This window comes from Lynx rufus, unplaced genomic scaffold, assembly GCF_022079265.1.
Source record: "Lynx rufus isolate CCGP_SWC_20201006 ecotype Redwood Valley unplaced genomic scaffold, mLynRuf1.p SCAF_1, whole genome shotgun sequence".
In the NCBI taxonomy this organism is placed as follows: Eukaryota; Metazoa; Chordata; class Mammalia; order Carnivora; family Felidae; genus Lynx; species Lynx rufus.
The window spans coordinates 70,702,170-70,718,568 of NW_025814823.1; the positions used below are offsets into that span (position 1 = coordinate 70,702,170).

The 16,399-nt window shown below is 43.1% G+C and overlaps 1 protein-coding gene across 5 annotated transcripts in view; it reads left to right on the plus strand.

Moving 5' to 3' along the window:
* Positions 1-422: 422 nt before the first annotated feature.
* Positions 423-16,399, plus strand: part of UBAC2 (UBA domain containing 2) — a 172,547-nt gene continuing 156,570 nt past the window's right edge. For 2 of the 5 annotated variants that reach the window (XM_047081392.1, XM_047081402.1), the window contains exons 1-2: positions 876-1,372; positions 4,601-4,726. In XM_047081392.1, coding sequence (XP_046937348.1) covers positions 1,186-1,372; positions 4,601-4,726 — 313 coding nt within the window. In that variant the 5' untranslated portion in view covers positions 876-1,185. The other 3 variants (XM_047081411.1, XM_047081430.1, XM_047081421.1) reach the window with 3 other exon arrangements.

Genomic DNA, 16,399 nt, shown 5'->3' on the forward strand with positions numbered 1-16,399 from the left:
TTCATTTTGCAAATGAAAAAAAAAAGAAAAGAAAAGAAATAGCCCATGTCTGAGAAGGACACCAAAGCAGAAGTTTAGGGAGCAAGGTCGTTCAGCCATAGACTCGTCAGTCCCAGGATCCTCGTCACCGGCCGGCGCGGTGTGGTAGGGTGTATCTGGGGACCACGACACTCGGCGTCTTTTCAGGGGATTCCGCGCAGGGTCGACGTAGGAAAGGGAGGACCCTAGGCAGCATTGCTCCCCGCGACCCAGCGGCCTCCAGCACTTGGCTGGACACCGGAACTCGAGACATTTATTGTCTACAGTCCTCGCGGGAGCGAACTTCAAGGGGGGACGGCGGGGGGAAGGCGGGGGGGGGGGTGGTGGGGAGTCTGTCCGGAAAGACTGAGCATGCGTGGAACGCGCCGGGCGTCCCGTCCGTGGAGAGGTTAGAGGTCGCGAGGAATATCCCGACGCCGGCCCTCTGGAGGAATCCGCTGCCACGCGGCTCCACCGGGCGTGGGGCGGCGCTGAGTATTTTAGTGCAGCTTCCAGGAGTTACACTCTTTCCGTTTATTCCCATTCCTTTTCTAAAGGGGGCCCGTGGCAGTCGGAAAACCCGGACACGCGGATCGCCCCAGCTACGGACCGACTTCCCTTCCCAGGCAGGAAGGGAGGGGGCGGGAGAAGCAGTGCGCCCCACGGGCCGCGCATGCGCCGCTCACAGGCAGCCCCTGGAGTGGAATCCAGTTGCCAGATTCGCCGCCACGCCAGGAGTGCGCCTGCGTTGTCGCCGGGTCCCTCCACCTCCACTTCCCCTCCCCCTGTCCCCCCGCGGGGCTCCGGGTCCGGCGGGACCATGTTCACCAGCACCGGCTCCAGTGGGCTTTGTGAGTACCGGCTGCCGCTTTCATGGCTGTTCCCTACGCGCCACCCTAGGCACCTCCTTGAGAAGCCTCGGGGCAGCGGGGACCCTCGGGGTTGCTGGAGGTTTGGGGGCCGACCCTTCATCCCCGCGCCCGAACCTTAGTGGTTCCTGCCCGTGAGGGGCAGCGGGCACCGCCCCCACCTCAGACTGGAGGTGCGAGTGGGGACTGAGTTCCGCCGTCAGCCCCGGTCCCCATCTATGAACCCCAGGTGCGATGCTCAGGTGTCCAGGGGCTGCCGCAGGTGGGCTGGACGGTTAGGGTCGGGCTGGGAGTCCTGATGTGTTCCAGGCTCGACCCGTTGGCGCTCGTCGGCCCCTGTGCCAGAAGAGGCTTGCCCTGGTGGAATCGATGCTGGAAGACTGCTCCCTTCCCAGTCACCTTGCTCCATTTGGGCTACAGAGGGACCGAACTGGCTCTCCCCCAGATGCAAATTCCAGCCTCCGTCTCAGGAGCTGACTCCTCAGGTTTACTTAGGTTTCTTTCTAACTCGGTGTCCCTTAAGAGTTTTTAGACAAATAAAAACTGATGAAAGTCCATTAAAGTGGAAGGAAGTTAAGAAGTCATTTGGCAGGAAGGCGCGGACATTGCTCCTGGATGTTGCTGTGATCTTTTCCTTGAACGTCAGCGATGGCCAGCAGAGAGAGGGCAATGGAGTATATGCAACCTTTTAGACAACTTTATTTTTTTCACTGAAATTGTTTAGTTGGCTTTTGGTGAGGTGGGCTGTGTGTTAAGTAAACAGCCTAGGATTAGGCACTGGTACATCAACAGTGAACTGTTCAACAGGCATAATTTTGCGATTGCTTGTCACTGTTAGTACTTCATATCTCTCTACATGTGAGCTTAATCTTGCCAGAGTATGGGAGCCGTTGACATTTCCAAAGCTTAAAGATCTGTTTTGATTGTTGGAAATCTTTTCTGAGAATACAGGTCTCCGTCTGAGAGTATCAGAGCCACAGGCCTAATTTAAAACCTTCCTCACTTCCCAACTTCTGGTTTTGGAGTAGATTGAATATTTATGATTTCCCTTTTTAAAAAAAATGTTTGTTTGTTTGTTTATTTATTTATTTATTTAGAGAGCACGCACATGGGGGGGGCAGAGAGAGGGAGAGAATCCCAAGCAGGCTCCGTGCTGTCAGCCCAGAGCCGATGTGGGGCTTGATCTGAAGAACTGTGAAATCATGACCTGAGCCGAAATCAAGAGTCGGATGCTCGATTAACTGAGCATCCAGGCACCCCTGATTTCCTTTGTTTCATAATTAATTTGACTTACGATACTCATTGGCCTCAGAGTAGGTTACAAGTACTGGCTAGTTAATCATCCCCAAACTACCCTTTGGTTAAAGAACATGAGATTGTTGACACTGTTGGTCAAGAAGGTGGTGTGATTTTTCTTGGGATCACACAGTGAGCCATACACTGGTGGATGTAAAATTAATGATAGAGTCTTTAATTTTAGTTGTTTCAACATTCCGAGCCATCCTTCCTTGCTGACCAGAATACATGAAAAAGTTAGAAAGGTCATTGTACTGTATTACTGGGTTACTGATTACTGTCACTGGTTACTATACTGTATTAGCCATTGTATTGGCAAAGTTTATTCAGATTTGATACACAGTGACAATGGAGAAGGTAATACTTGATTACCTATGGCACAGGGTTGATGAGTACTGAATTCTAGGAACCAAACTCCTGCTCAGGGAGAGGCATAGGCCAAGACTTCTCAGCTGTCCTGCGCTGTTTCTAAAATAAGTGTGTCCTCAGGGTCAGACTTGATGGGATGGCCATTCCTCAGAAGGCTATGTCTTCTGTGCTCATTTAACAAACATTTTGACCATCTATTGTGGGCTGGAAACTGCTAGGTGCTGGGATTGCAATGTTGAAGAAGTCTGGGTCCCTGTTTGCAGTGGAGTTTGGGCAGTTTTTCCAAGGACTGGTTTTTGGCAAGGCTGGGTATCAGTGGTTATCTACTTTAACATTTTTCTTTGCAAGGCTACCCGCTGACAGGGAATTGATTTCATCTAGGTAAGTTGTGTGGCTCTTTGGTAAGTCAAAGTTCTGATCTTGAGTAAGTATCCTGAGGAAGAATAATCTGCCCATGACCCCATGGATGATGAGTAACATTCTCTTTTCAAAGGAAAAGTACCTGCCATTTCCTATCACCTGCATATTTCCCTCATTTTGTGACTAGTAGATAATGGTGATTTAGTACTGCATTTGCTTTCCTCTCATTTATTTATTCAGCAGTATCTGTTGGGTACCCATGTAAGCCACACACTGTGTACAGAGGATAGAGTAGTAAACAGGATCAAGTAAGTTAACGATGTGATTTCACATAGTGATAAGTGTCATGAAGAAAATACGAGTGTAATAGATTGAGGTTATGGTGGATGACTGCTTTAGCAAGTGTGGTGTGGGAGGATATCTGGGAGGGTGACTTTGAGAGGAGACCCAAATGGTATGAAGGAGCCAGCCATGTCAGAATTTATTGAAAAACGTGCATTTTGCAAAAAGGGAAGGGCAAACGCAAAGACGGAACCAGGCACAGCTGGGCATTTTCAAGGTGCTGAAGAATGCTGGTGCTGCCAGGGCAGGGCGTTTGTGACTCTGTCTTTGAATTAGAGGATTGACGGTTATGGCTGCACTGAGCAGTTTAAGAGGGGTGTGGTGAAATCACCCACCTGACGAGAGAGAAGAGGAGGCCCTGGGGAAGAAGGTGGAGGAATGGCTAAGGCTCCTCCTGTTCAGGTACACAGATAGGCATGACTGATAGGGCAAAGTCCGGAGACGCGGAAGGAGGTGATGGTCTAGAGCACCACTTGTGAATGCCTCATGTTGCTGTGGGAGGGAAGGTGGGAGATTATTGTTGGTGATGGGATCAGTGTTTTCTAGATGTTGCCTGAGGCCTGGCTGCAAAAAAATCAACATTGAGCTTTCTGAATGTCCATAGTCCTGGGTCTCATCCACAGAGAGATTGAGAAAGGCCAGTGTGGGCATCAGAAATCTGAATTTTCAAAGTTATCCCCAGGAGATTCTAGTGGACAAAGAGATTTAGATCAAAACGAAAGGGTGGCCAGCAGAAGGGCAGAGAAAATAGAGTCCAGTGGGAAATGCTGAAGGCCCAGGTCAGGTGGTAGCGGTAAGAATGAATACGACAGTGAAGAAAGGTTCTAAAGATGTGTGATTAAATGGATTGTGTCATTAAAACTTGTTAGATTTTGGGCATAAAGAGGAGTTAAAGGTGGCTCTGGGGAGACAGATGGTGGCACCATTCACTAAGGTAGGGGATGCAGAAAGGGGGAGCTCATTTTGGGAGAAAGATGAGTTCAGCTGTGGACACATTTAATGCGGGGGGAGGGGGTGGGGGGCGGGAGGCTGTAGTGCCCAGAGATTTCCCGGGGGACATTTGGAGAGAGAGAGCTGGACTGGACATGGATAGTTAGGTGGGAGCTCTGCCATGGACATGAGTGAGGACACCGGAAGCAGTGAGTAGAGTTAGAAGGCCGAGGACAGGACCTCAGGCAATTCTAGTAGCCGGGATGGTAGGGAAAGAGGAGATGGCCGAGTAGGCAGAGGTGAGTATGTCCATGGAAGAAACCTGCCTTTTACCCCCAGTTCAATTTGATTTGTCTTTTGTTGTAAACAAACTCTTGCAGCTTCTATACTCTCACCACAGTGACTCTGATCCCCAGACTCTCCATTCTCCTCGTTGTCTCCAGTTTACAGCCCATTTCTGGCAACTTCCATATCAAGTCTGGAGTTGAGTTCTCAGCAAGACTCTCAGAGACCTGGTGCTCCTGTTCCGCTACAGTCATCTGGTAAAACCCCAGCTCATGTTCACGTGTGGCACTTGATCTGAGCTGAGTCCTTGAATTCAGTCGTCTCCCTGGGCCCTTACCCTTTCATCCCTATCCTCAAGACTCTTCCCAGTCTCTACCCATATCACTCTTAAAAGACCCACAAAATAAGGGCTGTCACCTGGGCACGGTCTCTCTCTATCTTGTTTATATCCACACTTTAATAGTTGTCAGAGACTTCACATGGAGTGGGTGATACTCTGGTTGAGTTTTGAGGGATGAGTGAGTTGGTTTGGCATACAGATTTTGTTCCTTTCCCTTTTCCCCAGGCTAAAAGAATGAAGCCCCTTCCCCTAGCCCCCCTCCATCTCTTGGTAATTCATTCTTTACTGCCTTTGCCGATTGCCACTTCTTCCTTCTTTCCTCTGAGAGCATGAGCTCGACACGTGGTTAAATCTGGCGCTTTTTCTTGTTGATACTGTAGGGGGCTTTTCAGAGACTCCCAGAGTGCTTCAGATCCCCTGCCTGTGGAAAGGAGAGAATATTAGTATCTGTTTTATTGAGTTGTTGTGAAGATTAAAAGTTAGTGTGTATGGGGCACCTGGGTGGCGCAGTCGGTTAAGCGTCCGACTTCAGCCAGGTCACGATCTCGTGGTCCTTGAGTTCGAGCCCCGCGTCGGGCTCTGGGCTGATGGCTCAGAGCCTGGAGCCTGTTTCCGATTCTGTGTCTCCCTCTCTCTCTGCCCCTCCCCCGTTCATGCTCTGTCTCTCTCTGTCCCAAAAATAAATAAACGTTGAAAAAAAAAAAAATTAAAAAAAAAAAAAAAAGTTAGTGTGTATAGGGGCGCCTGGGTGGCTCAGTCGGTTGGGCGGCCGGACTACAGCTCAGGTCATGATCTTGAGGTCTGTGAGTTGAAGCCCCGCATCAGGCTCTGTGCTGACAGTTCAGAACCTGGAGCCTGCTTCCTATTCTGTTTCTCCCTCTCTCTCTGCCCCTTCCCTGCTTGCTCTCTGTCTCTGCCTCTCTCTCAAAAATAATAAACATTAAAAAAAAAAATTTAAAAAGTGTATGTAAAGCTCCTAGATCAGGGTTAGGGTTTTGTTTTTTGTTTCTTTTTAAGCTTATTTTTTTTGAGAGAGAGGAAGAGCATGAGGGGGGGAGGGACAGAGAGAGAGAATCCCAAGCAGGCTCTGCATTGTCAGTGCAGAGCCCAATGCAGGGCTCGATCTCATGAATCATGAGATCGTGACCTGAGCTGATATCAAGAGTCAGACGCTTAACCCACTGAGCTACCCAGGCACCCAAGCGTTAGGGATTTTCAACTGGATCTTTCTCCTGAGTGTGTTCTGAAAAATGCAAAAGCCTAACCCCCCAGTCTATCCTGCACCTTCCAGCTGCTGACTGCTGTTTCTTCTTCCCAACCACAGTCCTTGAAAGATGACCTTTGCTTGATTTCCTTTCTCACATCCCTGCACTCTTTAGCCCTCTACAGTTCATCAGCTGTTCTTCGGGGTTTGCCCACTGGCTTTGTACTCCACCCACCACAGCCGGAATTTGCCCCACCTCTCCATGAAAACTACCGTGGACCAGGTGACCAGGGACTTCCACACCCACGAATCTTCTGGGTGCTTCCCAGTCCCTGTCTTAGTGGAATGTTTTCTTGCATTGGCTTTGGTGAACATTTCTTTCTAAACTTCTTTACTCCTTGACTTTTATTTTTAAATTCCGTACTCACCTGGTTGTCTCATATCCTCAGCGTTTGCTGGATTTGGCATTAGTGGGTATGGTTACTGTAAAGAGGGCAGTTTCAGTGGCTCATTAGGGTCGAAACCTGCTTAGTTGAGTTAAGGAGTGAACCAGAGGTGGAGAGTAGAAATAGGGAGAGTGGACCATAGGGACACACAGCTGGGGAGGGAATCTGGGGGAGACACAGCTCAGTTTGGCCCTTTGAAGACTTAGGTGCTTGGGTATCTTGCTATAACTAAATTCACACAGCACTGAGGTGGGAGCCAGTACAAATTTGTTAGAGTGAGAAGTACAGTTTTGAGCTGAGGTGGAACCAGTGAAACTGGTTTTGATCCAAAACCACCAGTTAGGGAGCTTGGAGTCAGATGTGGTTAAGGGAGTTAGATGCGTACAACGTCCAGTAGTGTCAGTGACTGTAAGGATATTTATCTCACTCTGGAGATGGGCAAGCTATAGTGACGGGTGGGGTCATTCAGGGTCTGCATACTCTGTCCCCTGCAAAATGCTGAAATGGACACCTCGACAATTTACCACTGCAGCTGTTTTTTGCTCTAAAGAAGTACCAAGCTGTGTTGTTACTGACATATTCTTTCTTTATGTAATCAGTGTGTTAAATACTTGTGGGAGATGATCAAATATTTTTGTCTCTCACCATCCCTTTAAAGTGTATGCAGCTTGGAAAGCTTTTTGTCTTTATGAAAAGGTATCAGATCTATGACTTTTTTATTCACTCTTCAAGTTATTGATTCATCAGTTGTTTAATGAGCACTTCTGTGGGCCAGGCTGTCTTCCAGATGCTTGGAATTCAGTAGTAAATAAAAGATGAAAAATACATTCAGGTGGCGCTAATCTTAGGAAATAGAAGTCACAAAATACAGGCTCAACTTAAATTTAAAAATATGTAGTTAAGGGCACCTGGCTGGCTCAGTTGGTAGAGCTTGATCTTGATCTCTTGATCTCAGGGTTGTGAGTTCGAGCTCCATGTTGGACATGGGGCCTACATTAAAAAAAAAAAAATGCAGTTGAACATTTTAGTCAGCACTTCAGTCTTCATTCAAAGGTAAGATGTTTTCTCCTTTCTCCCAGTTAAGACTTGTACTTGGCAACCACTTGCTGTGAGAGAAAAGGCTGTGATTGGCTTCTACTCTTTTTTGTGTTCCCCTCTGTCTCAGATTTTCTGTTTCTGATCTTATTAGGTTCTAGACTGAGTGGTGTGGGAGGAGGAAGGAATAGGAAATACGATAGTTCTTTAGTTAAAGCTGACCCTCTTGTGGGCTCTTTAGATTCCTGTGAGCCTACCGTCCCCGCTACTCCCCTGGGCTTGGGTTGGGGTGGGGGGACGCATCTTTATGTTGGTGGACTTTATTTGATGACTCTTCCTTAGTTCCTAGGAACTTAGGTCCACCTGCAGTTTCCTCCTTCTGGAGTCCTTTTGGCTTGCTTAAGAGCACTGTCGGACTGAAACAGACTTGACCCCATTGCTGACCATTGCATGCGGTGCATCTCTGCTTCTCTGGAATTGCTGGGTTCTTTGCCTTGGTTGTGCATGTGAACCCTGTGATCAACTTGGCTTCTTCTTCTACTCTGGTTTACCGAGGTGGAAAGCCACCATGTCACCTCAGGCGTCACATATTTAGCTCACTGAATAGGCCCCCTGAGCCCCCGACTCAGCTCGATGTGAGGGTGTAGTTGTACTCACCACACTTGGATACGCACACCACAGATCTTTTTCCTCATGCCCTCTGTTCAGCAGAGAACTCTTGCTGTTCCACCCACTCTTTCTATCTTCATAATAAGGCTGAGAGGAATCTTAACAGCCATGGGATTGCATTAGATTAGTTTTCTTTGTAAATCCTGCATTTTGGTGTAGAACTTCCCTTTGGTGTGCAGCAGCCCTTGTATTTGGTACCTTAATGGAAACTCCAGTTTTATCATCTTGTTCTAGTTGTGTTTCTCTTTTGGGGGCCAAGAATCATTTTGGCTGGCCCTTGAAAGGTGACATTAGAATTTATATTTTCTGGTTGGCCTTTGAAAGGTGACATTAGAATTTATATTTTCTGCTCTGATTTCATTATTTGTTGCAGTAAAGGATTAATTCATCAGGTTTGGGTTGCCCAAACCCTGCACAGTTGCCTTTAATGCTTCACTCTTGGGGATAAGCTATTTCCTACATTTCTTAAGTTTTTGAGGAGTACAGTATATCCTTGAAACTCTCAAGGAAGATATTATTTAAGAATTTTAACTGAGGGCACCTGGGTGGCTCAGTCGGTTAAGGGTCTGACTTTGGCTCAGGTCATGATCTCTCATGAGTTCAACTCATGATCAACTCATGAGTTCTTGAGTTCAAGCCCCGAGTCGGGCCTTGTGCTGACAGCTCAGAGCCTAGAACCTGCTTTGAATTCTGTGTCTCCTCCTCTCTCTGTCCCTCCCCTGCTCATGCTCTGTCTCTGTCTCTCAATAATAAATAAATGTTAAAAAAAAAAAAAAAAGAATTTTAACTGAGAAGGAAAGACAGGTATTAATTAGGGAAGGACAAGCTTGAGGGAGGATGCTTTATTTTTTATTTTTTAAAATATTTATTTACTTAAGTAATCTCTACACCTAACATGGGGCTCAAATTCATGACCCTGAGGTCAAGAGTTGCATGCCCTTCCTACTGAGCCACCCAGTCGCCCCAAGGGAGAATGATTTTAAAAAGTGTTTCTTTTTCAGTCTCAAAGTAATTAATCACATTATAGAAAGTTTGAAAGATAGAGAAAAACCACTGTTAAGCATTTCTGTTAATTTTTTCATCTTTTTCTTCTTTTTTCTTCATATTTTCCTCAAGATATTTATAATAATTGGTTTTTTTATATTTAAATTTTAATACTTATTTTGAGAGAGCGAACGAGTGGGGGAGGGGGAGGGGCAGAGAGAGATGGGGGAGAGAATCCTGAGCAGGCTCTGTGCTGTGAGCACAGAGCCCAGTGTGGCGCTTGATCTCACAAACCATGACATCATGACCTAAGTCGAAACCAAGAGTCAGACGGATGCTTAGCCAATTGAGCCACCCAGGCGCTGCTTATAGTCTTGTTTTAAATGAACTGATTTTGTTACGATAAATTGAATAAAGTTCATTTTAGAAAACTCTGAAATATGGGAAAGTAGTAGAAAAAAATAAAAATAGCACTTATTGACATTTTGGTATTTATCTTCATACTTTTTCTAATGCAAAAGTAAATATCCAAATAAATAATTAAAAATAAATTTATCACACTCAAATGCTATTTTGTAACTTGCGTTTATTTCACACAAAATACTTTTAAAAAGCAATCACAGTGACTATGTGTGTATTCTGCTTTTCTCTCCTTTGTCATAAGCGTTTTCCAAGTATGCTGTTCTTACAGAATTAGGTTTGTGCTTCTCTCCTTTCTTTTTTTTTTTTCTATTATAGTGATGCTTAGAGCATCTTAATTTTCAGATGTTTCTAGAGGTGAAAGAAGAATAAATAAACTGTATTATTTTATAATTTTTGATGCATGCTGCCAAATTCCAACCCCAAAGGATGGTATAACTTCACCACAATTTAAAGGAGAAAAGATTGTTTTCCTTAAGTTATTATATTTAATTTTCAGAGTAATGCTAGGTATTATTATCTTTGCCACAAATGAATACTTTGAAGCTCAGAACATAACTCATCCAAAATCACATAACTAGTATATATGTAGAAGAGCTAGGATTTGGGGGCACCTGGGTGGCTCAGTCGGTTGAGTGTCCAACTTCGGCTCAGGTCATGATCTCACGGTTTGTGGGTTCGAGCCCCGCATCAGTCTCTGTGCTGACCGCTTGCCTTGGAGCCTGCTTCAGATTCTGTGTCTCCTTCTCTCTGCCCCTCCCCCACTCATGCTTTGTCTCACTCTGTTTCTCAAAAATAAATAAATGTAAAAAAAATTTTTTTTTTTTTTAAAAGAAGAGCTAGGATTTGAACCCAGGTTTGCCTACTTCCAAAACTAATGTAAATTTATTCCCCTTTCCCTTGAAGGAAAATGGCTAGGAGCTATGGCAATGTAACTTCTAAGCCTTAGGAAAAATTCCTGGGAGAAAGAGCCATAACCTAAATGAGGGGTCTACATATCTATATGATTTCTTAAAAATTTTCAATTAATGACTATTAAGTGTGAGTTATTGTTAGTTTTACTTATGTCACACTATAACTGTAAATTTTGTTTGTGTAACATATCATGTAACAATTACTGCTAGGCTCTGTTCTAAGCAGTTTCCATCTATTAACTCATTTAATTCTCAGAACAACCTGATGAGGTAGTGGGATTATTCTTCCCAGTTTGCAGATGAAGAAGCTTTGGCACAGACGTTTAAGTGGCTTTCCCAAGATCACATAGCTGGTAAGAAGCATGATGAGAATTTGAACCTAGTCACTATGAGTCCACTTTCTGTGCTCTGAAACGAATGCACAGTACTGCTTCCCAGACTTAAGGAAGTATTATTAACACTTCTCTCTCTTGACCACTGAGATAGTTGTAGTCTAGTGATGAATGTAATAGCTCAGCTTTGCAGTGGAGCTCTTTTCCGAGTCCTGGAAAACTGCATTGCTGTGTCCTGACTGCTGTAGATGTGCTCCTGTGTTCTACTAGGTTCCTTTCAACCCCCGCGTCTCCCTCTTTCTTTCTAAGTAGGAACCAATATCCTGTTTTGTTTTCAGTTGGGATGTTTTATGTCCTAATTAGGATCTTTTTGTCATAGCTAATACACTATAGTTATTTGCATTTTCTTCTTTTTTCTCTCTTCATCCTTTATTAGTCAAGTTATTATCTTCTTCTGTTCTCAGGTTGTGTCAGTATCAGTCGTATTAATGATGATGGAGCCTATCTTAAATCAGGCTGTGTTAAAAATGCATTTCTAGGGGTGCCTGGGTGGCTCAGTTGGGTAAGCGTCCGACTTCATCTCAGGTCATGATCTCATGGTTTGTGGGTTCGAGGCCTGCATCGGGCTCCACACTGTATACGGAGTCTGTTGGGGATTCTCTTTCTCTTTCTCCCTCTCTGCCCCTTCCTCCTTGTGCATGCATGCTCGCTCTCTTTCTCAAAATAAATACACTTAAAAAATGCATTTCTATAGAATTTTAATAAGTAAGTACAATCTGATAAAGAATATCTTGTAAATAATTTACTCCAGCATTTTTAAAGTGTGCCTTGTGGAACTCTGGTAGAGTGAGGAGCTGCTTAAGTTTTTTGTTGTTGTTTTGTTTTTAAATGTCTCCCTTGGGCCTGTGTTTATTTATTTTATTTATTTATTTTAGAGAGAGCTGAGCAGGGGAGAGGGGCAAAGGGAGAGAAAGAGAGAATCTCAAGCAGGCTCCATGCTTGGAATGGAGCCCAGTGTGGGGCTCAGTCCCACGACCCTGGGATCATGACCTGAGCCAAAAATCAAGAGTCGATACTCAACCAGCTGAGCCACCCAGGTGCTCCATTTTTTTTTTAATTAAAAAATTGCTTTAAGTTTATTTTTAAGTCAAATAATATAATGTTTAGCTGATTTTTTAAAAGTTTATTTGTTTTTGAGAGAGCACGAGTGCTCCTGAGCAGGGAGGGGCAGAGGAAGAGGGAGAGAGAGAGAATCCCAAGCAGGCTCCATGGGGCTTGATCTCACGACCATGAAATCATGACCTGAGCTGAAATGAAGAGTTGGATCCTTAACCAACTCTTTTTTTAATAATCTCTACATGTAATGTGGGGCTTGTACTTAGGACCCTGAGATCAACAGTTGACTGCTCTTCTGACTGAGCCAGTGAGGTACCACTTGTTTAGTTTATTTTTATTAGCTTTATTAAGATACAGTTGACAAATAAAAGTATTATATATTTATGTTATATGTGACCTTTTGTTATACGTACCTGTTGTGAAATGGTATTGAAATCAAGTAAATTAATATATCCATCACCTCACATAGTTATCTTTTTGTGTATGTGTATGTGTGGTGAAAACATGTAAGGATCTACTCTCAACAAATTTCAAGTATACAATACAATGTTTTTGTCTATAGTTATTCTGTATGTTGCTTAAGTTTTAACCTTCATTTAAATTATGACTATAAATGAGAGTTAAAATTTAACCCTCATTTAAATCATTGTTCTCTTTCCCAGATATGTTTCTTAAGAGTTTTTAAGTTATGTTGTCATTGTTCTCAGACGTTTTCCAGTGTTGATGTCATTTTGGTCCCTTGAATGTAGCACCATAGAGTGCAAAGAGCACAGTATTACTTTTTGGCAAGTGTTCTGTAGCTGAGTATGGTCCTAATGTTGCCAGCCGTACTGTTTTTTTTAGACTGAGAAGGCAAATTAGTACTTCTGAGACCTTTAGTGGCCCTGCAACAAAGAAATTTGACTTTATCAACTCTTTGATTCTAAGACTTACTGGAGATGGTTTTCATTGAAAATAAAATTTGGGAACTATAAGGAAGAAACATAAAATTCCATGTCACGGTACTGCCCAGACTTCATTCCTGTTTATATATTGGTGTTGTGTAAATTTTGTCACCTATATGTATGTATAGAAACAAGTTTAAAAGTAAAGTTGGACCTGTGTACAGTTTCGTATTTTGCTTTTTTCACTTAATCTTTTTAAATGAATTTGCCTTGTGTCGTTAATAGTGTTCAAAGCTGGCTTTTAACTTTGTTTTGTTTTGCATTATTACAAAACTGAAACATGCCTGCTGGCAGAAAATTCGGACATTATACAAATACAGATGTAGAAAGGAGTGGTCCCACATAATGACTCCCCCACTGACAAACCATCCCTGACAGCTTAGTGCTCCTTCCCTTAGACTTCTTCTGTGCAGTGTTTACCTGAGCATTCTTTTCTCTCTCACACGTGTGTACATGCCTACATGTGTGTGTATGTGGCTTTACACAGACATGGCATTCAAATATGCTTCCCTGAAATGGTCTTGGATACAGAGTCATAACTTTGAAATATCCTAAAAGGTTGTATTAAAATGTTTTTCTCCAGCATTTCCCCATTTAAACAGTGGTGAACATCTTTATCACTAAGTTATTGATCATATCTTTGACTTCATCCTAAAGAAATGATCACAGATGTGGAATTACAGGATCAAAGAAAGAGGAGGAACATTTTAAAGCTCTGATGTGTATTCCTGAATCCTTCCAGAAAGGATGTATCACATCCTTTTTATCAGCTCAGGAGCATATCTGTCTGACCACACTTGTAACAGTTGAGCATGATAAGTTAAAATAATTTTTGCCACTTAAGAGATGAAAAAAATGGCATTTTATTGTTGTCTTAATCTGCATTTCTTTGAGAGAGTGAAATTTTTTCTCCTTTCATATTTACTGGCCATTTAAAAAAAATTTTTTTAACACTTATTTTTGAGAGAGAGAGACAGCACACGAGCAGGGGAGGGGCAGAGAGAGAGGGAGCCACAATGTGAAGCAGGCTCTAGGCTCTGAGCTGTCAGCACAGAGCCCAACCCAGGGCTCAAACTCACAAACCAGGAGATCATGACCTGAGCTGAAGTCGGAAGCTTAACCTACTGAACCACTCAGGCGCCCCTTACTGGCCATTTTAATATATTTTTGAACAGATTTGATAGTTCATGTACTTTACCCATTTTTTTTTCTACTGGAATATTATAGTTTTATTAAGTTCACTTATAAAAGCCTTTAAGGGTTTTGGCTATTGTCTCGGTGTATGTTACGAATATTTTAACCACTTGTCAATTGCTTTTTAATTTTGTTCATGAAGTTTTTTCATATAAAGTTTTTCATTCATAAATAAGTCATTAAAATAAAGGGATTTAGCTCATAAATTTTATTAGGCCAAATTTATTCTTAATCGAGTCCTAGGCCTCTGAGATCTGTTGAATTTTCATCTAACATTTTTTGTATCTTTTTTCCTAATTAGGAAGATACTATATACTGCTGGTACAAATTCAAATAGCCCAGAGGAGGAGGAAGTGAAATGTGAAGTTTTCTCTCAATGCCAACAACAGTTTGGAGTGTATTCTTGTAGATTGTTTTTCCCTATGAATGTGTGTGTGTGTGTGTGTGTGTGTGTGTGTGCACACATGTGCATAATTAATATGGGTAATATAAGTGTATGGTAACAATAAGTAAGTATATAATATGAATTCTCCTCAGTAGGAAGAACTACTTTTAAGTTCCTTTTTCTTTGCTGCTTATATTATAGCTACTATTATAGCTTTAAGTGATATATTTATGCCTCTACTGATTTGTCAATGACTTGTTCCGTTTATAGATTCCCCGTTGTGAAAGATGAGGAATTTGCATACCTCCAACATCTCCTTCATCTTTTAGTTTTGGTTTGGTTATTCCTTGAAGTGGTTACCTTTATGATTTTAAATAATGGAGGAAACTCCCTTTTTTGATTTACCAATTTTTGAACTATCAGTAGATTCCACTATGAAAATGAGAAATTGGACCAAGAACATGGGTTCCTCTTCTGTACTCTAATTCCTGATTTGTGTTCTCTATATGCCGTGTGTGCTTACAGTCTGTTCTGTAATGGTAATGAAGCCTTCCATGCTTTATCAGTAAGTTAATTTTTATATAGAAAATCAAAGCCAATAGTTCTATTTATGTTATGATTGTATATTTATGGTAGAACCAGGATGTGTAGTGAGAGTCAGAAGGACATAGAGCCCTAGGTCAGAAAACATGTGCTTTTTCAAGGAGTTTAATTTCTTTTGGTGGTCTTCACTACTTTAAGTTCAACTCGGGGTCCCTGGGTGGCTCATTTGGTTAAGCGCCCAACTCTTGATCTCAGCGCAGATCATCTCACAGTTCGTGGGGTTGACCCCTGCATCTGCGCCGACAGCGTGGACCCTAGTTGGGATTCTCTCCCTGTCTGCCCTTCCTTCATGCTTTTTCTCTCTCTCTCTCAAAATAAACTCTTAAAAAAAAAAAAATTAAGTTAAACTCAACTACATTTGTTTCTTGACTCTTGCATCATTTTCTTCTTGGCTTTGTCTTTTTTCCCTGATGGCTAGGGACATTCTCCCAGAGTAAGCTTTCATATAGAGGACACAGGTAGTGAACTTTCTGGATACTTGCTTGGCCATTCTTGTACGTAGTGAAAGACTGAATTCGTAAGTAGCTAGTATGGGTTTCCTCATTATTTGTGGGTAGGTCTTTGTCTCCATCAGGCCCAAACCTTAAATGTCAGGGCTGATTGTAGGCCGTGTTCAAGTGTGTGTAGCACGTGGATAGGCTGGCTTCCTTATATGAGGCAAGGGATGGTGAGAATCCTGTTCAGTCGGCAAAATTAGGTGGGGTTGGCACTTTCTGTGAGCTTTACTCCTGAGTAAACTCTCTTGCTACCCCTTCCCCCCATTGCCTGTCACCCAGGCTGCCATCTGCTTTGGGAGTTTGACCTTGCCCCAAGCTCTTTTCTACTTTTTTTCTGACCCTCTCAGTGTCTTCCCAAAGTACTTTGCTCCCTTTCTTCAGAGAGCGTTTCTTAGATTTTATTTTGGGGTAAAGATTTTTTTCTATCTGGAGTGTTGGAATGAATGAATGGCCGTGTGTGGGAAGAAATGTGAGAAAGTGTGTCTCAGGGCAGGGTTTGGTGGAAGGGCCTACTGGCCCAGCTGTCATCTGTGCACGTGTGGTGTTTACGGTACGGAGATGGTTTAAACAGGATGTGGGCCCAACGTGAAGTGCCATTGACACAAAGGTAAGATAATGACTCTCTTTCAGAAAGTTCTTTTTCGTCTTGATTGTATCAAAGAGCAAGTCTCAGATACTAGTCTGAAAACCTCTCTCATAGCAGCTCATTTCCTATGGTAGCAGAGAACAGGAGGCAGGCCCAGGTCTTCCTATCAGCAATAATATTAGTAAGAATTTAGTAAAGTGTGTTTATTTTTGTAGTTACCACCTACTGATGACAGACTGACACTCATTTTCCATTTACTGT